Source organism: Myotis daubentonii, chromosome 14, assembly GCF_963259705.1.
Source record: "Myotis daubentonii chromosome 14, mMyoDau2.1, whole genome shotgun sequence".
NCBI lineage: Eukaryota > Metazoa > Chordata > Mammalia > Chiroptera > Vespertilionidae > Myotis > Myotis daubentonii.
This window is the reverse complement of record NC_081853.1, coordinates 17,576,307-17,601,142: the sequence shown is the minus strand read 5'-3', so window position 1 is coordinate 17,601,142 and position 24,836 is coordinate 17,576,307. Positions and strand designations below refer to the sequence as shown.

General features: G+C 48.3%; 1 protein-coding gene across 3 annotated transcripts in view; it reads left to right on the top strand.

The window, feature by feature from the left end:
- Window positions 1-24,836, top strand: part of CACNA2D3 (calcium voltage-gated channel auxiliary subunit alpha2delta 3) — an 806,557-nt gene that overhangs the window by 413,034 nt on the left and 368,687 nt on the right. For all 3 annotated transcript variants that reach the window (XM_059663265.1, XM_059663266.1, XM_059663267.1), the window contains exons 10-11: window positions 1,350-1,439; window positions 10,409-10,522. In XM_059663265.1, the coding sequence (XP_059519248.1) occupies window positions 1,350-1,439; window positions 10,409-10,522 (204 nt within the window). The remainder of the gene's footprint in view (window positions 1-1,349; window positions 1,440-10,408; window positions 10,523-24,836) is intronic.

Here is a 24,836-nt window from a genome sequence, read left to right as displayed (position 1 = left end):
CTTGACAATCTCCTATACCAGGGGTCCTCAAACTTTTTAAACAGGGGGCCGGTTCACTGTCCCTCAGACTGTTGGAGGGCTGGACTATAGTTTTTTAAAAAAACTATGAACAAATTCCTATGCACACTGCACATATCTTATTTTGAAGTAAAAAAAACACAAAACGGGAACAAATACAATATTTGTATTTGCATGTGGCCCGCGGGCCGTAGTTTGAGGACCCCTGTCCTATAGTCTCGGCCACAGCTCAGACACAGGGATGAAGAAAGAGCATTCTATAGCCAGACTGACCAGGTGTATGCCAAGCTCATGGCCAGTACCTGACATACAAAATACAAAAATAAAAAAAATCAGCAGGTGTATATCGGAAAGAAGGAGGGCATTGAAGTGGGGGAAGCTGATGTGGGGAGGAACCTGGGCCTGGCAGCCAGGAGGTGAGTGGGCTTGGGCATGGTGCTGAGCCTCAGTCTCCCCATTTGACAGGTGGGGTGAGGAACCTCACAGGATTGTTCTGAGGACTCAGTGACCTGGTATGTAAGACTCTAACATGGAGCAGGCTTTGATAACCAGAGCTGCTCTGAACATGAGGGTGCGGCTGCTGTGAGGGCCAGGTGGGCTGGGGAACGTCTTGCTTGCGGGTGTGTGAATAGTCCCAGGGTGAACTTTAAATCCAGCCTTGACTCAAGTTCGGCCTGGGTGTCATTAAAGCTGAATGGCCTTGAGGAGCCCACCGAAGCCCTGGTTCCGTTGGCCAGCAAGCCTGCAGCCCATCCCCGTGAGCAGTGGCCTGGTGTTTCCTGAGGGGGCACAGGCAGAACAGCGTCTTAGAACCATTAGCCATGACCCAGGACCCGTCCCTATGACCTGCTCAGATTCTGTGATCAGTTTCAGGGACGTATGGCAGATGTGCCACGAGTGGGTGTCACCATCTCAATGCTGATGGCATGCTTGGGGCATTGTTGGGTATCAGGGCATGGTAAGGGAAAAAAGAAAAAAAACGCAATCCTAGACCAGGAAATCGCCAGCAAAGGTTTTCCATGAGCCCCCGCTTCCTGCCCCCTGGTGATTTCTCTGATCCGTTTTCCCAACAGACAGGGAGTGGACGCCTTTGGGAAGAGAAGAATCCCCTTCCATAGAAAATAAATGGTTTCAGAATGGGTCCGCTGGAAAACAATGCCAGGCACCTACTCTCTGTGGACAGGGACTTTGGTTCAGTGGACATCACACACACTCGACATGCCCCTGGGCGGGTGCTGGGCTCCCTCTTGCCCATTTTTTAGGAGCAGCAACATGTGGGGCATTTCTCACAATAGGACAGACACTAATGGGTTTTCTGCTTTCTGTTTCAGCACTTCAGGGAGCACCTGGACAAACTTTTTGCCAAAGGAATCGGGATGCTGGATATCGCTCTGAACGAGGCCTTCAACATTCTCAGCGATGTAAGCTCTTCTCGGATTTGCCTTTCTCTCATCCAACAGACTAGATGGGATTCATTTTAGTTGTCGACCAGCGTTCTGATTAGGCCTGGCTGTCACTGAGCAGTGTCCACGGCACAGGGTGGGAGGGTGAAGTGGCCGGCCCTGTGTGAGGTCTGGGGAACCAGGTCCAGTGGGGAGGTCAAACCAGCCCCCTGCTGGGCAGAGTTGGTGGTGCAGTCTGGTCGGACCCACCAGCCATGCTTTTGGACTCAGAAATATCTGGACACCTTATAACGCAGATTTCTTTTCATCTGAGAAACTCCATGTCTTCATAGAGTAGAACCGTGAATGTGACGATGTTCCGAGGTTTAGGGTGTGCTAAACCTCTCCTGCCCTCTCTGCCAGCCCCTTGGAGATCCCCAATAAACAGTACCATAGCCCAGGTTCCAGTAAGTACTGCAGGGAAGAATTCTGTGTGATCAGCTGTGTCTCACACTTTGAACAAAGAGTGTTTTTTTCAAGTAGCACATGCTAACATCCCAGGCAATGTGTTGGTGTTGGGCAGGTGATTCTTTTCCTTGAATCCACCTGTGTGAAGCTAGAACCACATGCGACTTTCGTGTCCCCGTTGCTCTGGGAGGGTGGTGGGGAAAATGATGACTGTCTTCATCAATGCAGTTCCTGGATCATTTATTTAGATAATATGTATTGTATGCTTTATAATGTCAGACAAGAGGGTAGGGAACAGAATTGGCAACTGTTTGCCTTAATTTACCTTGCATGTTAGGGCAAAGGTCAGCACATTTTGGCCCATGAGCCACATCCAGCCTGCACGTGTGATTGAAATGCAGCTATGCCCACCTGCTTGTGTATTGTCTGTGCCTCCTCACGCACTACATCGGTAGAGCTGGTTAGTTGCACTAGGCACCGCATGGCCCATAAAACCTAAAATACTTACTGTGTCGGCCTTTACAGAAGGTGTTTGCTGATCCCAGTTCTAGGGAGCAAAGACAGATGAGGTACGTTTCCTATGAAGAAGGAGAGCACATGGTGTGAGCATGATGGCAGTTGCTGCTTTATACCGTGAGGCCAGGGAAGGTCTCTCTGATGGGGTGAGGTTGCAGGAGAGCCCTGAAGGAAGTGAGGGGGCAGCCATGTGCATACGTCCAGCAAGAAGCTTCCAGCAAGAGGAACAGAAATGCAAAGGCCCTGAGGCAGGGTGTTTGGCATTTGGACAATACAGCGAGGAGACAAGAACAAGTGAGGAAGAGAGAGTGTGCTAGGGAGTGAGATCTCGGGGTAGCAGGAGCCGGGTCATGTGGAGCTTGCAGACCCTGGCGAGGATTTTGGCTCTCGCTCTGGCTGGGATGGAGTCATTGGGGTCTGAGCAGAGAATGGCACATTGGGTTTCAGCAGCATTTGGCTGCTCTGTTTAGAAGCAACTGTAGGTGGGCAGAGACAATAGCAGGACAGCCATTAAATCATCTGGGTGACAGATAATAATGGCTTGGATCAGGGAGGCGGCAGTTGAGATGTTAAGAAGCAAAAAAATAGAGAGCACTCTTCGTATTTCAAACAGCAGGAGTTTAATTCTGAGAATTGGTTGCACGGGGATGGAAAAGCTGAGACCAAGTAGGGAATGACATAGTCCACAGAAGAATGCCAGCAGGAGGCACTCCTCTCTAGGGCAGGAGGGACGACAGGAGGGGGGGACTACATCAGAGCCTCCTCACTGTGGCCGTCCAGAGGGGGCAGGACCACCAGGGAAAGGCCTGGCATGGGGAAGCTAGTGCTGGGGAGGAGACACAGCCATTGCCAGAAAATGCCATGTCCTTACAGCAGAGAGAAGGGAGAAACCGCTCACAAACCTGGCTTCTCCCTGGTGTCCTCCAGTATTCTCCTGCAGATGAACTTTGTCAAGACCGCTGGGGAGACTGGGAAATGTGGTTTTCAGGAAAAAGGCGTGGGGTGAAGCTGAGAGTGAACAGGCACTAAATGGGGCGACCGCCGTGGTGAGGTGTTGCAGGAGCTGGGAGACCTGCAGAGGTTCAGGGCCTCACTGTGCTGAGCCTCCAGGCAGCTGTGTGGGGCCGGCTAGGCCAGGTTGCAGCATCCAGTCAACACTGCACAGGTCCTTTGTGGTGGTCAGTTATGCCCAATTCCCAAACTTGACTTGTTCCTACTCAGCTACACTGACCTCTCAAGCCAAGAGTGGGGCCTGATTCTAGACTCCCTTTTACCAATACAGCTGTTGGTCCCCAAAGGCCATTTAGGTCTCAGCAATGGGCCAATGCCACAACTGAAGAGGAGAGACAAATAAGAAGGGAAGGTGCCACACCAGCTTCTTCAATGTAAACCAGCGTTTCTCAACCTATGGGTCACGACCCCTTTGGCGGTCGAATGACCCTTTCACAGGGGTCGCCTAGGACCATCCTGCATATCAGATATTGACATTACGATTCATAACAGTAGCAACATTACAGTTATGAAGTAGCAACGAAAATAATTTTATGGTTGGGTCACAACATGAGGAACTGTATTTAAAGGGCCAGAAGGTTGAGAACCACTGGTTTAAACCCAAGGCCATCCCTCTCAGTCACCCCAAGGGGCTGTCAGGTAGGGATGATTAACATTTATGCAAGCCTCGTTGTTTAGGACAGTGCACTTCTGTTAACACCTTATTAATAACTTAGAAGCATACCTGGCCTGAGCAAAGGGCCAAGCTACACCTTTAAATTCTGGCTTGAATCCTGGATGGATACCTTCTCCGGGCTTGGAGATGCGGACCTCTGCCTCTCAGCAGGCTCTTGCTAGAAGCTAATATGGAAAGGACTTGGCACGATTGGAAAATTGGCTCCCTTCTTTTCTTTTTAATCTCAAAAGCTTCATATCTGCAGCAGGGGGAGGCTAGTTTGAGCCAGGGAGTCCCTGTTTGGAAACCTGCCTGCAGTGAACTTCTGTTTTCTTTGCTGTTCGGCAGAGGTGGTGCAGGAGTGAGAGTTAGAAAGGCTCGTCCTGTAGTTATGTGTGTGGCCTCTGGAGTCAGGCAGGCTGGGCTGAGAAGCCTGATTCTGTGGCCTTGAGAAAGCTGTGCTCAGTTTCCCTTATTTTCCTCACCTGTGAAAAGGGGACAGGAATAGACCCAGCACTGGCCTCAGGATTTGTGAGGGCCGGTGCCAAATGAAATGCAGGCCCCTTGTTGGAAAGTTATTAAGAATTTTAAGAGCATGACAGCAGTGTTAAGCCAGGTGGATGGCCCTGAACAGCTGTGCAGATCACAGGCCTATGAAGGTGGTCCTGGTAGACGGAGGTTGAGAAGTCAGCATGGGGAAGCGGAGCCTGGTCCCCTCTCAGCCGTGCTGGGCTCAGTAAGCAGAGCCATCTCCGTCACTGGGGACACGAGGCTGCCTCAACTCTGCCGGGCTGCCTGTGGTTTCTAGGACTAGCTCCCCCTCCTGATGCCTTGGTCCTGTTCTCTGCCCAAGGCCTCAGGAATCGCCCTTCGTTATTGGTGGGGAGAGGTCCTCATCTCCACTGGTTGCCAGTGGAGTAGGCTTCTTGCAACATCCTGAGAAAAGGAATTTTCTGAGGCTAGCATGCAAGAATGAGAGATTGTAAAAAATAAAAATATTTCTGTGAATTCAAACCCCTGCGTTACCAAGGTCCCATTTCCCTCAGTCACACTATAGAAGAAGTCCCATTTTGCTTTCAGACGAGCTAAAATCAAAGCCAGTATCCAGAGTTTCTGTTCCATGTCAGGACATAGTCCAATCCAGGCTAGTTTAGTTAGTGTTTCTCACTGCGATCCACCAGTCCATTGTCCATAGAGGGAACATAGGCAGAAGCAAAGCCAAGGGACCAGAGAGCCAAGAGCAAGTCAAGAGCATGAGCTCTTTTGTCTGCCGGATTATGTATCTCCAGATTTTTGTGGGCTTCAGTGGCCCTGTCCATTCTGGTCAATGATCACTGTTCCCAGGATCGACTGACAGCAAGCACCTTCCTGACGTCAGCCCCACTCACTGTGCATGCACCTACCCTCCACTTTGTCCAGTCCCCTCCCCCAGCAATCTGCAGGGAATGGGCTGGTGGTTCCCTGGGGAGTGTGAAATTGCAGCTTCCTGGTGAAGCTGCCCAGATGACATGCCTCTAATGTCTGGCTTCCCCTTTGCTCCTTTCCTATTTTAATAACTACCTAATTATAATAGTATCACTTTCATCTTCCCCTCTCTTCTTTTCCTTGTCTGGCTCCTTTTCTCTTCCCTTCCCTTCCACTTACCAGTTTTGTTCTCCAAATCCTCTGTAGCAGTGTTTCTCATTGCACGCCCAGTTGAATGCTGACCTTCCAAGATACTCCCACAGAGGTGCTGTGGTCAAGGTGGGGAGGTACACAGTGCACTTGGACATGTTAAAGGCTGGAAGTCCTGCAATGAACCGACCTTTTCAAATATGTTTACACCAGTATTCAAACATAGTGTCCCAGGAACCCTTTATATCATGTCATACCTATAGGATTAGAACCTTGCATAAGTCACAGTCCAAGGAGCACACTTTCAGGCACGGGATCTTTGTGTACTCCAGGGGGGTAGATTGCCCTCCCAACACCTCTACAATCCAGAGACTTCACCACATGGCGGATTTTCCCCCTTGAATTTTGGTGAGAGGAGTATTTTTGAACCAGAGAAACATTCCACATACCTACCTGCTCTGCCTTCACCTGGAAAAATCCTCTAGGGCCTGGCCAATCAGAAGAAGTTATGGGCCAAATGGAAATCCGGAAAGTAAGAAACAGAAGGAACAGAAAAAATGTTACAAAATGTCCCTACTTGAGGTTGGTTGACAGTTGGCACCATATTTTTTTTAGTGCACATTTATCCCATAGAGAAAAGCATTTCCATTTTATCTCTTGCCATTGGGCTTTTAAATAGTCAAACACTGAAAAACACAGAGATGGTTAATCTCTCATGAAAATGAAGCTCTAGCTATTTTCCCCTTCACCGATATGATCTTTACGTGATGTATTTCTCTTCCTGTGTATTATGCCTGCCTTTATAAGCAAATATGAAATAAAAAGTTATTTCTCAAACACACATCTTTCTCTCTCTCTCTCTCTCTCTCTCTCTCTCTCTCTCTCTCTCTCTCTCTCTCTCTCTCACACACACACACACACACACACACACACACACACTTGAAATTGTGACTGTGGCTGGAACTTAGAATAGCTCAGAGGTAACTATAACCAAATGCAGTTAATTCTGTTTTGCATTTACCTGCCTTTCAGTTTCAGTATTTGCTCAGATGGCTTAAAGGCTTGCAGTTACTATACAAGCAGCTTTGAAAGGAGCATTGAAATACCTTTGTAAGACCCTTCTGGCTGTTGATGTCTGCTGCCTTCCTTAGATTCTGTTAAGAACACAGAACCAGTTTGCTACAGTAGTTAGCATCTACCTTGTCATGTGACAACTGCAATTATCTTTTTGGCGATGAATATGATCTTTGCAGTGATTACCTTTAAAATTTTTTTTCTTAGCCAATTAAATAAAATTCGGTGACATTTCAAAGACTGTTAATCACAACCAAATGCTTTAAATGTCAGGATGCATTGAAATTTTCTCTGCTAACTGATGAATCACTGAGCTAATTGTAGTTCATCATCAGGCCCTTGTCACTGTTATTATTATGGAAAACACTTTCATCACTCTTGCTATTCAACAACAAAAAAAGTTCTAGGCAAATATGAAGAGAAGAGATAGTACTCATCAAAGCATTTGAATTTAATTGCGTTCTCCCAAATTCTCCAACTGCAGATTGCTGCAGAGAATACCAAGGATCCAGCCAGAGAGGAAAATGATGTTTTTAAATAAACAGCTCTGGACATTCCTTCTTCTAGTCTGTATTTTTCAGATGTCTTTATTTCTCCCTCCCCCCACTCCCTCTTTCTTGCCTTTTATTTGAGAGAGTTTTTCCAGGATGTTTTCAAATGAGTTGCATGAACAACATCCCCAAGCTATCCTGTTTTTCACCTTTCTGCAGCCTCTGTGACTTGAAGCGTAGATCACCTTTATTCAGTGGCCTGCCACTGGGTTTATTGAGTGGCTTCAAGGCTGTGTTGGATGCAAGCTCCCCAAAGTAGCTCCAGAACAACCTGTTGATAAGACAAGGCGACAAGGCTGTTTTCCTTCCTGCAGTAAGGAACCGAGTGCACTCTGACCATAAGATCCAAGCAGTGTCTCACATGGGAAAGACAAAGTCCTTTATTGAGACTGATTGAAGTCTGATTGAAGGTGTGCCCTTTAGGGAGGAGGAGAAGGAAGAGGCTTGGTTAGGACCCGGTAAGAATCCTAATATTATAGTGTAGGATCGGTAGATGCAGCAAGAGGAGGATTTTTAGATGGGAGTTCAAAGAGTCTAGGGTATGAATTGTCCTTTGATGCTTTCTATTGAAGAGCTGATGGGTCTTTCAGGAAGTTCCTGGAAGAAGCCATAAAGTTATTTGCAATTTTTATCTCTCTCAGCGAGAGTTTTCTGGAATATTGTTATGTCAATAAAGATGGTAGAATAGTAGTTATGTGAAGCTTCGTGGTGTGATGGCTTTAGTTGTCAGGATTTCTACCTACTCATTTGTGTCATGGGCCATGTCTGCTCATTAATTCAAGGACACCTGTCCAGTCTGAGATGCAGGAGTGGCTGCCAGGGGCAGGACTTAAGTGAGGTCAGTGTCTAATGCACAAAATGTAAGGAGCACTCACTCACTCTCAGGGTGGTAGCCCTGGTAACGCCAAGTGACCCTGGAACCCTGGACAGGATGGAGACAGGAGAAGGAAATGGATGTTTGTGGAGTCCTACCATGTACCCCCTATCTGCTCAAGGATCTTATTGGGAGGCCCTAGAGTGTGCTGAATCTGGAAGTGGCCTCTGGAGCTGGACTGCCTGTGTTCAAATCTCAGCTATGGCAGGTAGTAGCTGTGTGACCTTGTTAGCTAATGTCTCTGTGCTTCAGTTTCCTTGCCTTTTAAAATGGGGATAATGATAGTACCTACCTCAGAGGCTAGAAAAGGTTAAGTATATACTTATAGCCCAGCATATAATGAAATTTAACCTGTGTTGTAGCAAGCAGGTAAGCATGGTGCTCCCATCAGATAAATGAAGAAAAGGACACTGTGAAGTGAGAACTCACCCCAGGCACACAGCTTGTGGTGCTGAGATGGGGTTGAGCACTTTCCACTGTCCTGTGATACACCATGCATGTTTCCAGTTGGCTTTGCTCTGTCCCAATGTGGCCTCAAGGCAAGTCATTCTTTCCTTCCATTCACCCACGCATCCATCCACCCACCCATCCATCCATCCATCAATTATAGTCTTCTATCAAGTTACTACAACTTCAAACTCTACATCAGAATTCTAAGTGCATGGAGACTGGGAGTTAAACTTCAACTTGAATGTTTTATTAGCTCTTTGGTTCACCAGGAGGTAGCAGCCAATCCAAAAGAAGCTTCTATCCCTTCCCAGTTTCATGGTCAACAGTTCACACATGCTGGGTGCTATTGTATGTACTGTTTTTAAAAATACGTTTTTATTGATTTCAGAAAGAGAAAGGGGGAGAGAGAGAGAGAGAAACATCAACGATGAGAGAGGATCATTGATTGACTGCCTCCTGCACACCCCCTAGTGGGGATCAAGCCAGCAACCTGGGCATGTGCCATCAGGAATCAAACTGTGACCTCCTGGTTCATGGGCCAACACTCAACCACTGAGCCATACCAGCCGGGCTATACACACTGTTGTGTGTTTTTCCCCTCCTCTCTAGAATGCCCTAGCCCAGACACTCACTTCCTTCAGAAGTTACTCAAGTGTCACCATCTCAGTGAGGTCTTCCCTGACTACTTTTTCTAAAGGTACCCCTTTCCCATATCCTATTCCTTTTCTCTGTTTTCTTTCCCCACCTTTTAGCATCACCATCATTAAACACACAATATAATTTACTTATTTACTTTGTTTTTCTATGTCTCCCCAGATAGAATATAAACTACACAAGGGAAGGGATTTTTGTATGTTATATTGCCAGCACTGTGTGGGCTTTTAGTAAATAATTTTCAAGTACATGAATAATCTTTATAGTTTATAGTGGATGGAGTTTGATGTCTGAAGGTTAAAGACGTTTTGTGGTTCCCATGCCCTGTTGTTGTGACATCATTGTAGGGTTTTTAAAGAAGGACGTGGTGTTGCTTGGAATTGCAGCATGAATGACATTCATTGAGGGAAGTCTTCACTCCTGACTCAGGGAAGGACACGAAGCTCTAACAAGCCCAGTCTGGCCCCCACCCTCCCTCTCTGAGGCTGGGACTCTTCAATGTATGTAAAGCTGAAAGCTGAGGACATGTAGGGCTCTGCACACCAGTGGGCACAATCTTGGAATTTCAGCATGCTACACATACTAATGTGTATAAACTAGTACAAAATGTTACAAGCTTTCAGCTATATGTTGAAAACAAACCCTAAACCAAGGGTGCTTAAGCTTCTAATCTGAATTGTTGTGATCCTGACTTTATTCTCTATATGTCCAAAACCTCCTTGATCTTATTGTATAGAACAGCTTGTACCCATTAGACCCATTCAAAACAGACTCAGATTTTGAAAGAGATGTTGCCTGGCACACAGTCTGCCGTCCATATAATGTGTCCCTGACGGGCCATGCCAACTGCTCCGGGCTTGTGTTCTGAGGCTGTCTACACCGGGAGGTGAGAGAGGTTAGATGTGTTCACATATCACTTCCCACCTTATACCTGGTTTTCAGAAATCCCTTCTGTGGCCTGTATGTCGTTCCAAGTTGTCAGAGTGTGACCCCTGCATGGGGAAGGCCTTGTTGAGCAGGTTCTGCGTTGGTGGTGCCCGTGCGCTCTCCTTCTGAGAGGCTCCCTAAGCCCACGGCCTCTTGCCTCTGAAGTCTCGCTCTCTGATGAGTTGTTTTATTCTGCACGTACTTCTTTCTGCAGTTCAACCACACGGGACAAGGCAGCATCTGCAGCCAGGCCATCATGCTCATCACCGACGGGGCGGTGGACACCTACGACACGATCTTTGCCAAATACAACTGGCCAGAGCGGAAGGTAAGTGGATGCTGAGCCGGCCACGAAGTGTAGTCCATGCAGAAGCTCTGTTGTGTGGAAACCTCCGGATCATCCACAGATAAGTGCCCCATGTAGATTTAATCACATAATGGCCTCTGGTTTCTCAGCCTTGTGTTTGTTGGTTCACCGCAACAGAACTGTGGCTTTCCTTGTTCCCAAAATGAAATGTGTTTGGAGGAGAGAAGAGCACTGTAAAGGCATGCTCAGTGAAAAGATCCGCTGTGACGTATGCTTTGTCCACTTGGGGCAGTTCTTCTCCTTGTTCTCCACGAGCCAGAGTTGCTCGGTGGGTCTGCATTCGTGGATGGTGAGGTCAGCCCCAGCGGCCCTGCGGCATCTCCTGTCTGGTTCTTTGTTGCTACAGCTCCTTGTCGAGCCCTCATGACCACCCAGAACCTTCTTGCCATCCCTCCCCCAGTGCTGTTTCCCACGCGTGTCCGAGTATGTTCTCTATTCTAATTACTTCTTTGCTCTCCAGGTTGACATCTATTTATCTGTTGAACCAGGTGCTTGGGTTTCAGTGATGGATATTAACATTTTTGGTGCCTTTTGAGTGCTTTAACCCAGAGGTTCCTCAAGCTATTAGCCATTTTGAATTTGCTGGGGAGAGCTCTTAAGTTATGAATACGCAAACCTTCCTCTACACCAGTAGTCAGCAAACTCATTAGTCAACAGAGCCAAATATCAACAGTACAATGATTGAAATTTCTTTTGAGAGCCAAATTTTTTAAACTTAAATTATATAGGTAGGTACATGGTTATTAACTTAATTAGGATACTCCTAAGCTGGCCTTTGCTAAAAACATCCTCAATCTGATTGAGGTACGTTCGCTGAGGTCGACCCCTTCCAACTCTCCCATCCACACTCGTCTTATATACTTGTTTCGTCTACCTCCTTTCGTTCATCCTCTCTATATGTCCAAACCATCTCAACATACCTTTCTCAATCCTTGACACTACATCTTCTTTCACTCCACAACATTCCCTAAAATAAACTTAATAAACTTTACTGAAAGTTTTAAGTCAGCTTTGCACTACTGTACGTGCGCTCCCGCACGTGGTATTTTGTGGAAGAGCCACACTCAAGGGGTCAAAGAGCCGCACGTGGCTTGAGAGCCACGGTTTGCCGACCACTGCTCTACACCTACTGAATCAAAACCTCTGAGGTTATGGCCCAGGAATCTGTGTTTTCAGTACGTTCCTCAAGTGGGCACCAATCAGCAGATGGGCACCAAGGGATGACTGTCTTACCTAAAGGGTGGCATTTCAGCAGGGAAATGAGGTCACTGGGAGAGGACACTAACCTGGGGGCATCACAGAGTGCTCTCTTACCCCCTGTGCCGACAGCCTCGTTCTGGTGGCCCCTATAGGTGCGTGAGACCATCCAGAACAAGTCCATCCTGCTTGTTCTGCTTAATATGTTTAATTTCTGGGAACTGAACTAATCATGCACACTTGGCAAAAAAAAACACAGAAGGCAAATGACAACTGTGCTCAGCCATATCTGGGGAGCAGGGACCCTGGAGGGAGCGTGAGATGTTGGTCCATGTTCCCTCGCTCACTCTTGATCCCCACATGTCTCTGATAACATTGGCATCTTACCTCACCAGGTGTGAGTCTGATTTTTAAAGGTTCAGACCTTTGTACAACCTGGTTCCTAGACGGACAGCACCTCCTTCCCTGGGGTTTACCCTTAGAAACAGCCATCATTTCTGAGGCTGGAGGAAAAGCTAGCTGTGCTGGGCTTACTAAGAGAATGTAGGGCTCCGACACGGCACCTGCCTAACTAATCCAGGAATAAATTTGACTGAACACAACTTCCTCAATAAGCACTGACTTTAGAATCCAATCCTGAATCAGATGATGTTCACTGTTGGACAAGGTGACTCAGATGCTGTATTTCCGGTGATGATTTCCAGGGACAGGTAGAGGCCAGAGTTCATTCCCGATAAGTGTATATGACGTGAAAGGAGGAACAGGCTGGGTGGATGTGTACACCTGCAGCACACGGCAGAGTGCTGGGCACGTGGCTGGTACCTAATGTTCAACCCTCAGGGAGGCTAAGTGACAGGGCCGGGAGGGAGGCCCCAGCACCAGTGAATGTGGATGCAGTCAAATAAGAGGTTCATGGATGCCATGACATCTCACAGCAGGTTCAAGTGTATTTTGACTAATTTAAGATCATCTTAAGTAAAAGAAGAAAGCGAAAGGGCCTTTTAATAAGCAGCTCCAGCACCACCAAATGTGTGGTCATATGAGTCTCATGCGCAGAATCACATGAATCCCTCCTGCTGGGTGATACTTGATGGAGAGCAGTTGCCGGAATATCCTATGCTTGCAGAGAGAGGCAGAGGATGAGGGCTGCACAGTCATAATTCTTCAGACAAAACACAAATTTTAACATATCTTTCCAAAGGAACAATATTGACTTTAGGCCAGGTGCTTCCTAGGATTGATTAGAACCAGGGTCCTGGAAATTTCAATGTTGCACAAAAACAATTTCATCTACTTAGAAAGTACTATCAAGCAGAAGCAGATTTCTTTCTGTAGCAAGAGAGTCTTTTTCTATGATTAAAAATTCATAGCAGGACACCTTTCCTTTCTGCTCCATTCTGGAGAGTTCCATAACATACAAATACATATACATGTACACATAAATGTATATATGTATGCATACACATGGATATACACATACAGTCTCTTCTCCATGACTTCTCCATGATGATGCAGGTAATACATGTATATAACACCCTATGTGGTTGCACCCTGTGTTAAAGTGAGATGATGGGCAATGTCTACACAGTCATCTTTCTCTGTTATTTTGAACACTAGGGGCTCAGTGCACAATTCGTGCACCTTGAAAGGAACTGTGGGCCTCAAGGCTGCGGTGGGCACAGGGTCAGGTCTCAGCCCATCCTCCCCGTCCCTGCCTGGCTCCCGGTCCCCTGTCTGCTGGCAGCCACACTCGCGCTGCTGCAGCTCCCATGTGCTGATGGCACTGGCCCCGCTCACCCGAATCACTCGGCTGACCGCACCAAGTGATTGGGACCGGCACCAGCAGTGGGTGCGAGTGGAGCCAGCACCATCAGCGGGTGTGAGCAGTGGCAGCTGCCCCAATTGCCCCTCAGGAGAAGGGGGAGGTGGAGAAGCCCTCAGGGGCAATCAGGCCAGCAGTCACTGCTCACACCTGCTGATGGTGACAAGCAAATTTTCAGTAACCACCAGAGGCTCGCCCCGATAACAGCGACCGGTGCCCCATCTTGGTCTGGCGCCCCCGCTCACCTGCTCCACCATCCCGCTGTGGCCAACACCCGCCATATCCTGTGCTCTGTTGCCTGCTACCGATGCCTGCCATGTTCCGCACGTGCCCCCTGTGGTTAGCACACCTCATAGCGACTGGTTTTTTAGGTTGTTCTGCCGTTCAGTCCATTTGCATATTAGCCTTTTATTATATAGGATTAGCAGAGGGTTGTGTCCTGAGGTGATTGGTAAGCTTCCAGATGACAGAAACAGGAAATGGGTTCAGGAAGAGGAAAAATGACCTTAAGGCTAGAGTCTGATTCCCATGAGAGAGTCTTTCTCAAACTTGAGACAGCGAGTAGCAGAACCTCCTGGGGGCTCCTTCCCACAACCCCTGCTTACCTATCTCCAGTGATTCTGATTCAGTGGGGCCCCTGTGGCCTGAGAGTGAGCATTCCTCACGAGTTCCCCGGGGATGCCTTGGCTGTGGGTGGAGCAGTACCCCTGGGGAACTTCTGCCATAGAGTCCAGGGAGTGGGTGTGGTTACTTTGTGGGCTCTGCCACTTTTGCTCCCCTCTGTCAACCTTTACAAGGACCTATCCCCTCAGTCAGAGCCAGTGCCCAGATATACGTTTCTTGGCTCATACTTTGCTAAAATATTGCCAGTTCCTGATCATCATTTAAAAATCTGGCTGTTGTATGTACAATTTTTAAGTTTTAGTTTTTCTCATCAATGGATACACTTGGCACTTGGGAGCCAACATTATCCTATGTCAAACACACACACATACACACACACACACACACGCACACACAGAAAAAACTGGCTGGAGCTGAGAAGTGGCTGCTTCCTTAGACGGCAGATGCATGCTCTGTTTGGCCAAGACCCTCACCGCTCCGTCAATTCCTCTGAGCCCACTTCACCCATATGCTTTACATGCCCATAGGGATGCGGTGCTGGTCAGCAGGCATTTGCTGTTTCACAGGTGGGGCTTGCATCGCCAGCCTTGGGGGACTTGTTCCTTTCTCTTGGGCCTGCCCTGAGCTCACCCCTTTCTGCTCCAGCTAGAGGCCATCTTCCATTGCCTGAACCCTAAACTTCAGACTCACTCAGAATTGTCCTAAGGAGCATAGCCTCATGGCTAGGACTACTGTTGTTTCGGGCCTGTTTTTCACCCTCACTGGTTGGTGAGTCCTTGAGGACAGGGTTTTGTATCTCTGAACAGTCCTACCACCATGCTCCATATCCTTGTATCCCAGCCCCACTGAGAAGCGTGGCCTGGCCACCTAGCATAGTACTGAGATTCTGTCCCCTGGTGTTTACATGCTCTATAATCTCCTCACCTTGATCGTGAGTGACACCTGTGATTTGATTCTGACCAATAAAATATGGTAAAGGTGAGGGTGTCCCAGATGTAATCAGGCCTCAAGTCAGTAGATTTTGATTTAATCAGAGGGGTTTCATTGAGGGTGGGCTTATTTAAATGCAAACCCTTAAAGAGGGCCTGGACACTCCCTAATGGGCAGAGACACTCTTTTTGACAGTTTGATGAAGTGAGTGGCTATTTGGAGAAACCCTGTGACAAGGACCTGAGGGCAGCCTCTGGGACCTGGGACATCCTCCAGGCAACAGTCACAAAGATCTGGGCCCTCACTCTTATAGCCACAAGGAGATGTCTCCTGCTGACAATGAATGAGCTTGCAGGCAGCGTCTTCCTTAGTCGGACCTCCAGATGGAAACAGCCCAGTCAGTACCCGGACTGCAACTTTGTGAGGCAGGACCTGAGGGCCCAGCTAAGCTGTGTCCAGACTCTAGACCCAAAGACACTGAGATATCAAATGTGTGTTCATTTAAGCCATTACTTTTTTGGTAACTTGTTATGCAGCAAAAGAAACAAGGGAAAGGCAAAAAGGAAAGACAATCCTATATAATAAAAGCCAAATATGCAAATTGACCGAATGGTGGGACAACTGGTCATTATGATGCACACTGACCACCAGGGGGGAGATGCTCAATGCAGGAGCTGCCCCCAGCCCACAGATTCCAGGCCAGCCAAGGCAGGAGCCAGCGGGGGCCCCCCCTATTGCCCCACCGGTCGCCCCATAGATCAGCCCTGATTGCCAGCCAGGCCTAAAGACCCTACCTGTGCATGAATTTCATGCACCGGGCATCTAGTTACTTATATAGCAATACTATAAACATCCAAAACCTAATGGCTTAAAATAGCAATTTATTATTTCTTGCAATCCTGTGCCTTAACTGCATGGCGAGTCGGCTCCGCATGGTGCCTGGTGTGGTCTCTAGTTCATCTGGGACCGTGGCTGGGCTGCCTCCATTGTGTTAAGCACGTGGTGCCTAACTCTCCAGGACCAGCTGTGAACTTTCTCTCCTCAATATAGTAGCCTGGACTTCTTTACCGTATGGTAGCTAGGTTCCCAGACAGGGAGAGGGGGAGGAAGTAGGGAGCAGGCCAGAGGAGCTCTTGTGGCTATCTAACACCTAACCAGGGCTTTGCATAAGGCAAATGATTAGTAAATCATTTTAGAATGAGTGGGAAGAAGGAATGCATTGCTGGTAATTTAACTCTGAATCCATGAAGGCAGCAATTGCTGATGCAATGTGTCCCTTGCCAGCATTGTATTTCTGAGTTCAGAAATGAGGAGCTATTTATTCATTTATTGGGTGCCATTTACCTTTGCCTGATATCCATTGGTTTGGGGCTTAATAGCAGCTCTTGTACACTTGGAATAAAATATGCACTTCTCAACATGAAAGGGACTCATTCCAGGATCTGCTCAAGAAATAAACCTGCCTACATTTAAATTAGAAAAACAGTTATACCTGCCATCTATGTAGTTGTTCTTCCAAGTGAACTATAATAATAATAAAAAAAGCTCATGCAGTTATTTATCATTACTTCCCCTGATGTGCCAGGTAGCATGGATAGTAAGAAATGGCAAGGAAGGCCCTAGCTGATGTGTTTTGGTTGGCTGGGTGTCGTCCTGAGCACCAAAGGTTGCTGGTTCGATTTTAGGCCACATACCTGGGTTGTGGGCTTGATCCTTAGTAGGGGGCACACTGGAGGCAGCTGGTCCATGTCTCTCTCTCTCTCTCTCTCTCTCTCTCTCTCTCTCTCTCTCTGTCTCTCCCTATCCTCTCTCTCTTGAAATCATTAAATATAAATCATTTCATAAATATATGAAATGGTAAGTGATTTAAAGAAAGGATTGCACACTAGGCCAAATCTGATCCATTGCCTACTTTGTGTGGCCTATGAGCTATGAAATCAATGGTTTTTCACACTTTTAAATGGTAAAAATAAAAGAACCTCAAGGAAAATAATATTTCAATATTAATGTGAGAAGTATATAAAATACAAAGTTTACCGTCCATAAATAAAATATTCTTGTAACACAACCATCCCCATTTGTTTACACATTGTCTGTTGTTGAAGATTTGTGACCAAGACCCTGTGACCCACAAAGCCTGAAATATTTACTATCTGGCCCTTTAAGAATATGTTGGCCAACCCCTGATCTAAAGGCATCAGCAGGGTGTTGTTGGAAGTCACTGAGATGCCCTCGGAATTGTGTGCATTGGCTGAATTCAAAACGGTGGGGGCAGTTTTTCCTGATGTTCCCATAGTTTTTCTCTACTTGAATAACTATACTGGCCACATATTAAATGGTGGGGGGTGCAGCCTTGATGGCAGATACTTCTCTTTATGCTATGGGTATGTCTCCTCCATCTGTGGAGCCATCCTTTCAGCTTTTTTGAGTCCTTTCTGCCCCTCTCCTTCTCCTTCAGCACTGCCCTCGGAGCTGGGGTACAGTGCACGGTGATGGGACTGACTACTCAGAAGGAAAGCGAGCTGTGGCACCCAGCCTGGGGCTTCCCCCAGTGCCTGGAAGGTGGCATCTTCATAAATGCTCTCCCTAACTGCCCCGGGAGCACTGTTTATGGTGACGTGGCACATGGCAGAGTGTCACAGCTTTCAGGTCACTGGGCCAACAGGGGACACCCTGGAGAGAATCCAACTTCCTCTTTTCCAAGACCCAGGAAAGCAGAGCCCCCCCCATACAAATAATATGGAACCCTTAGAACCCCTATCTCGGTGGGGCCCGAATGGGCCTACTCATGGGTTCATGACTCTTATTTTGCTTTGCGTTACACCAGGACCCTCTGTGCCTGTTAGATGGCCCTGTGCAGACCTCCTCCATGTGGGTCTGTGATGAGAGATGTGGGCAGCACTGTATTCCCTTTGCTGAACTTTACATCCCATGACTATTTGGTAACTGCCAATTCGGACTTCTTAATCCCTTCACCTTCTTCACCCAGTTCCCCAACCCTCTTCCCCCCAACAGCTATCGGTCTGTTCTCTGTAACTATGAGTCTGTTTTTACTTTGTGTATTAGTTTATTTTGTTGTTTTTTTTTTGGATTCCACATATAAGTGAAATCATACAGTATTTGTCTTTCTCTGTCACCACACACCTGCTAGACTGGCTGTCACCAATGAATCAACAAACAACAAGTGCTGGTGAAGATGTGGAAAAAAGGGAACCCTTTTGTATTGTTGGTTTCAGGAATGCAAATTGGTGCATTGGGCATATATTCAAAGAAACCCCAAACACTAATTCGAAAGAATATATGCACCCCTATGTTCATTGTAGTGTTATTTATAATAGCCAAGATATGGAAGCACCCCAAGTGCCCATTAGTAAATGAGTGGATAAAAAAGCTGTGGCACATTTGTAAATGGAAGAAGAATGAACTCATACTATCTGTGAGAGCATGGGTGGACCTAGAGGGTATTATGCTAAGTGAAATAAGTCAGTCAGATCACAGATAACAAGTGAAAGGACTAATGAATTAGAAATCATGGTAAACCTCCTGAAGGAGACAGTAAGGGCCAGACACAGAGAATGGGGCACAAGGGAAGCCCCTGTGAGGGGTGAGCAGGTAAGTGAAAGAGCTGGGCCGAGGGGCAGAGGGAACAGCACTTTCAGAGGCCCGAGGAGAAGGTGGGCGTGTGAGGAGCTGGAGGAAGAGCAAGTGGCTGGGTGGGAGTGTCATGGGAGAGGTTGGCAGGACAGCCAGGGGCCCGCTCCTCTGGCCTTTAATGGGCAGAGTAAGGAGCTGGGATTGTGATCCAAGGGTAGTGGGAGCCTCGGAAGGTTCTTGATCAGGGAGAGGCCTGAGCTGATTGTTTTCAGTTCTCTGACTGCTGCATGGCGGTCAGGCTACCAGGCATGGGCCTGAGCTGTGTCTGCAGTTTGGGTATTGACACGCCTCATCATAATCGATTTCAGTGGGTGGGGACTAGGGGGCGGGTTTCTTTTTCTTCCTGTGACTGCTCCCAGGTGATCCTGGTTCTTCCTGCTGCTTTCCTTCCCGGCTCAGTTGGGTGGTGACACTTCTCTGTCTCTCGCTCCCTGACTGAAGTGGCATTTGGGTCTGAAAGTTTGGGGTGAGTTTGTGTCATTGCTGTATTTTTTCCAGGGGGAGAAATCCTAAAGCTGTCTTAGGAAAATGACAGGGACATTCATCTCTCGTGGTCAGTCAGCAGTGTGACAGGAAAAGGCGTTTCTGTCACAGTGTGAGAGCTCACCCGGGCCCCCTCGCCGCTGAAGGGAGAGTCGCAATGGTTCGCTGTCTCCCAGCGTATCTTTAATTACTTCTGCGGGGATAAGACATCCTGTGACTCGGGCGAGAACATGAGGAGACAAGTCAGGAGCGGGGTCCACTGGTGCGTGGCTGCTGCCAGCCACCGAGAAATCAGCTTCTGTCGGGCTCTGACAGCCGTGGGCACCTCCCGCCACAGCGGCGCGGGTCTCATCCCCACCCCCAGAAAGCATGCAGGGACAGTGCACATCCCCGCGTGCCCCCTGCTGCCCTCCAGGAGATGGATAGCAAAGCCACTCTGCAGGGAACTCCCCCAAACCCAGCCCCACGCTAGGTAGGTGCATAGCCAAACACTTCACTTGCTTTCTCTCATTTTATCCTTAGCGCTGCCCAGGGGGACACTCCTGCCACCGTTCTCTTCTTGCAGGGCACGGAACTCTGGCTCAGGGACGTGGTCATTGATCCCACAGCTCTGAGCTGGGGGCTTTGCTCCTTTGCCACGTGGGACTGTCTCCACACCTGTGGTCTCAAACTGAGGGCCTGGTGGTCGGGTGGGGGGAGGGGACGGGGGACTGGTAAATAGTGTTTCCTGAATTCCCTTCTCTGCAGATGTGCCCCGGAATCGGCATTGTGATAGGAGGCTCCAGGACCACACTTTGTGAGTCATGAGGGTTTTCATGCCCCTCCATGGCCTTGTGGGTGATGACTATTCATCTCAGCTGAGGGGCTCTGGGAAATGCCACTGGGGACAGTGATGTCACCACTAGAGCAGGCAGGGTCCAGGCAGGGAAAAAACCCATCAGTTATTTTTTTTTAAATATTTTTATTGATTTCAGAGAGGATGGGAGAGGGAAAGAGAGATAGAAACATCAACGATGAGAGACAATAATTGATAAACTGCCTCCTATATGCTCCACACTGGGGATTGAGCCTGCAATCGGGCATGTGTTCTGACCGGGAATCGAACCGTGACCTCCTTATTCATAGTTTGATGCTCTAACACTGAAGCATGCCCACAGGGCCCCACCAGTTATTTTAATGAGAGAACTTAATGTTAACCAGAAAGGGCAAAACGAAGTCTAGGGTGACATGGAAGAAGTGACTTCAGGAAACAGCCACCCACCCCTGTGGCTGGTCCGGGAGGAGGGCAGGAGAGGGGCAGAGAGGGGAAGACGTAGTTAAAGTTTAGAGGCTGAGAGGAGAGGACTTGGGGGGCTGGGACCCAGACCTCTGAGGAGGGCGCCCTGGTTGGGGGGCGCTGGGGTTTCTGAGCACAGACAGGGCAGGGTGCTGTGAGGCTGGGACCTCTAAAAGGGATGAGTGTTGGAAAAACTGCCAAGTGGATTCATTCAGTGCTGCTGCGATGAACTCTCCCTGCTGGGGCAAGTTACCTGGCTGGACTGATGGGCTGGGAACAAGAGGCCAGTGACAGAGTTAGAGGGAGCAAGTCCCTTCTCCCTCCTCCATCCCTGCAGCCTCCTTCTCATGACCCTGTAGGAAGAGCCTGGCCAGAGCAGCAGGCAAGGCAGAAGTGGGTTGCAGAGTCCAGCCCAGCCTCACAGAGCTGGGGGATCTGGGGCTGAGGCCTGGCCATAGCCAGAAGCTTGCTGAGTGAGTTCAGCACTATTTGCAGGCTAATGAGAAATGAGTCCCATGTCCGGTTCTTATTTCCTGGGTTTTATTTCTCCTGGACTAGGAGTAGGGCTCTTGGGGAGTGGGCGAGGCAGGGAGGCATGCTGCCTACAGGGAAGAGGGTGGAGTCCGGATGCTGACAAATTTGTCCCCCTGCTTGTGATGGGGGCTAATTACACACACCTTGCAGTGTTGTTCAGAACAAAAGAGGATGTGCTACCAAGCTCAGTGCTGGGCCCAAAGTGGGGGGAGCACGCAATGCTGTGCCATCAACATTGTCGCCATGATGGCCAACCACTGGCATTGCTAAAACTTTTATTTAACGTTACAGTTAAAATGTAGTTGTATGGGCTGAATTCAAGATGGTATAGCAATGTATTTTCAGATGCGGAAAATAGAAAGTACTTTTCTTATCCCTGAATCGGGATTCTTCTTATGCGGTGTCTTGGTTGACTTATAAGAAGATTACTCAGCTGCATTTTAAATCATTTCTAGGCCTTGCCTTTACCTGTTTAATGAATAAATATGTATGCAGTGTCCTTTATACCTACACTTGTAGCACCTATCAAAATGTGCTGAGATCTGTTCACCCATTCAATATCGTTAATTAATGATACATAAGAGCTAGTGTTTCTCGGTTCAGAGGAGCAGCCCATCTGTATTAGTGAAATGCAAAACGGAGATTGAAAAGTAGTGTTGCTTTTATATTAGCATCCCTTAACTGGAGTGGCGGCCAAGGCTCTGACTGCCTGGACTGGGTCCAGACCTGACCGTTTCTGAGCTGTGTGACTTCGGGCAAGTGATTGGATCTCCTTGCGCTTCCTTTCCTCATGTCGGGAATGGGATGGGGGTGGGGACAAGAGCTGTGCTGCCCTCCCAGGGTTGTTGTGGGGGGCAGATGAGTAGTGCCCAGAGTCTAGCACAGGGGTGGGCAAACTTTTTGACTCGAGGTCCACAATGGGTTCTTAAACTGGACCGGAGGGCCGGAACAAAAGCATGGATGGAGTGTTTGTGTGAACTAATATAAATTCAAAGTAAACATCATTACATAAAAGGGTACGGTCTTTTTTTTCAATAGTTTTATTCATTTCAAATGGGCCGGATCCAGCCTGCGGGCCATAGTTTGCCCACGGCTGGTCTAGCAGGTCCCTGGGAACAGCAGGTGTTCAGTTGATGTCAGTGATGGGGAAGAGACTGTGGCCTGTGGATCCTGGGCCAGACTTGGCGGATACATCTGCGCATCCTCCTCAGGCAGCCTGCCTGCTGTGAAACAAGAGCATGGGACTGGGGGCGGCGGGTTTGGGAACACAGGTGGCTGGTTGAGTGGGTTTGGAAGTTCTCAATCCTTTTTATTTCCCTGAGAATATCTTTATTTATTTATTTATTTTATTATTATTTTTTTATTATTATGTGGTTAGCTTTATTTACTTATTTTTTATTGAGGTAACATTGGTTAATAACATTATGTAAGTTTCAGGTGTACAGCATTATAATTCTACTAGAGGCCCAGTGCACGGATTTGTGCACCATTGGGGTCCCTTGATCTGTCCTGTAGAATCAGACTGAAACCGGCTCTCTGACATTCCTCAAGGGGTCCTGGATTGCAAGAGGGTGAAGGCCAGGCTGAGGGACCCCACTGGTGCATGATTGGGTCCAGGGAAGGATGCAGGAGGTTGGCCAGCCAGGGAGGGACCGTGGGAGGGCTCCAGGGTGTGTTGGCCTGTCTCTCTCTGTCTGGATCGCTGGACCCCAGCAGCAAGCTCACTTACGGGTTGGAGCATCTTCCCCCTGGTGGTCAGTGCATGTCATATGACTGGTCGACCAGTTGACTGCCCCCTGGTGGTCAGTGCAAGTCATAGCGAGCAGTTGAGTGGCCTTAGCATATCATTAGCATATTATGCTTTGATTGTTTAAATGGTCAACTGGACGATGGGACACTTAGCATATTAGGCTTTTATTATATAGGATGTCTGTATACAGGACCGCGTGCTAACCACCAGTAGTCCAGTTTCTGTCTGTCACCATACCTTTGACCCCATGCATTTGACCCCATTTACTGGTTTAGCCCTCCCCACCCCTCTTTCCTCCTGGTGCCCACCAGTTTGTTGTGTGTATCTGTGACTTGTTTTTCTCTTAAGCAGCCTCGCATTATTTCCTTACCTCACATGCTCCCTTTGTTAACCTCCCCCTGCAGATGATTTGATGGGAAGCTCCCAGCAGCCTGTCTGTGAGGGACCCTGGACGGGAAACTGGTCTGGCCAAGTAAATGTAGGTTTCTCTCTTCTAAGAGGGGCTCGGCGCCTCTGGCAGCCAGAAACTGCCCCTGAAGTTCACCATCTCACCCGCTAAGCTGTGCCCACTTCCCTGCAACCCCCTGCAGGATGGGCCAGGGAGGGGACTTAGCAAGGTGCAGAGGAGGGCAGAAAACATGTGCCATCCATAAAGGCACCCACTGTTCATGGAATTTGCCAGCCGACTGTTTCCACCTGTTTCCTTGCCACTTTTCCACCTACATGTGAATTCTGATCAAATCAGATTTCTTCCCAATTCTCAGATTTGTTTGTCAGAAGTAGGCACTCCACACAGCAGCCAGGCACTTTGGAAACTACAGGTAAATTGTGTCAATGAATCCCTAAACCTCCACCGTCTCCCCACTTTATGCTGAGGGTAGGCCCAGGTCCCTAGAGAGGCGCACAGACCTGGCCTGATGGTGTCTGCTCATTGGGACTGTTCTCCACTGCTCGCCCTCGTGCCTTCCCACAACCTGCTGCTCTCCGACGAGGTCTGCTGTTTCTGCCCCCTCTGCCTGGACACTGTAACCCAGATTTCTACATTGGCTCGCTTCACACCTCCTTCATGTCCTTGCTCAGACACCACTTTTCAGTGACACCTACTACTATGACCATCAGATTTGAAGTTGCTCCCGACCCTGACTGCCAGCATCTTAGCTACTGCTTTCCTTTTAGTGGTAGAGTTTTTCATCTTGTACATATTCGATAAACATTACAAGGAAATTGTTTGTTGTCTCATCCGTCGGAAGCATGATGCTATGAGAACAGGGTACTGGGTCTGTCTTGCCCATTGATGTTCCCCAAGTGCCTATCAAATGCGCATGCTCAGGGAGCCTTCTGGAAGGAAGGAGTGAATGCCACCCAGCACTTTGCCAAGAATCTCATTGGATTCTCTCAGCATTTTTACAGTATAGGTATTCATAGCATGTCTCTTTTATAGGTGAGGAACCTGACTTGAGAGCAGGTTAATTAACTCTACTCCAAAGTCCTAGCTTTATCCTGCACTCCAGCACCCCATCCTGGCCTGAGGCCTGGGGTGGCAAGAGCCTGCCTAGGGCTCTCTCATCAAGCTTCCTTGGGAAGACAGAGTGCCCAGGGAAAAGGCTTCCAGGTAGTGGAATTTCCAGCACCCTGACTATCTAGACAGCAGACGTGGCATTATCTCTACAGTGCTTATCTTCTCCAGTAGACTCGAGATCATTTCCTGTTTGGTTCTCCCCAAAGCTTAGTGCTTGACACAGTGCTGGATGCATAGCAGGTGCTCAGGAAACGTTGTGGAAGGAGAAAGGAACAAGTAGATTTAGGTCAAGGCAAGGTTTCCACACCCCCTTGCACATCCCTGCAGCCTTGTGTTGTCAGTGCTACATGCACAGAGGAACTGAACTACCCTTGAGCTTGACCCCAATAGCCCAACAGGAAGAATCCCCAGCCCCAAACCTGACCCTGAGCCTTGCACTTCTGGCACTTCGTGTTTGTTTCACAACACTCGGCCTTTATCACAGAG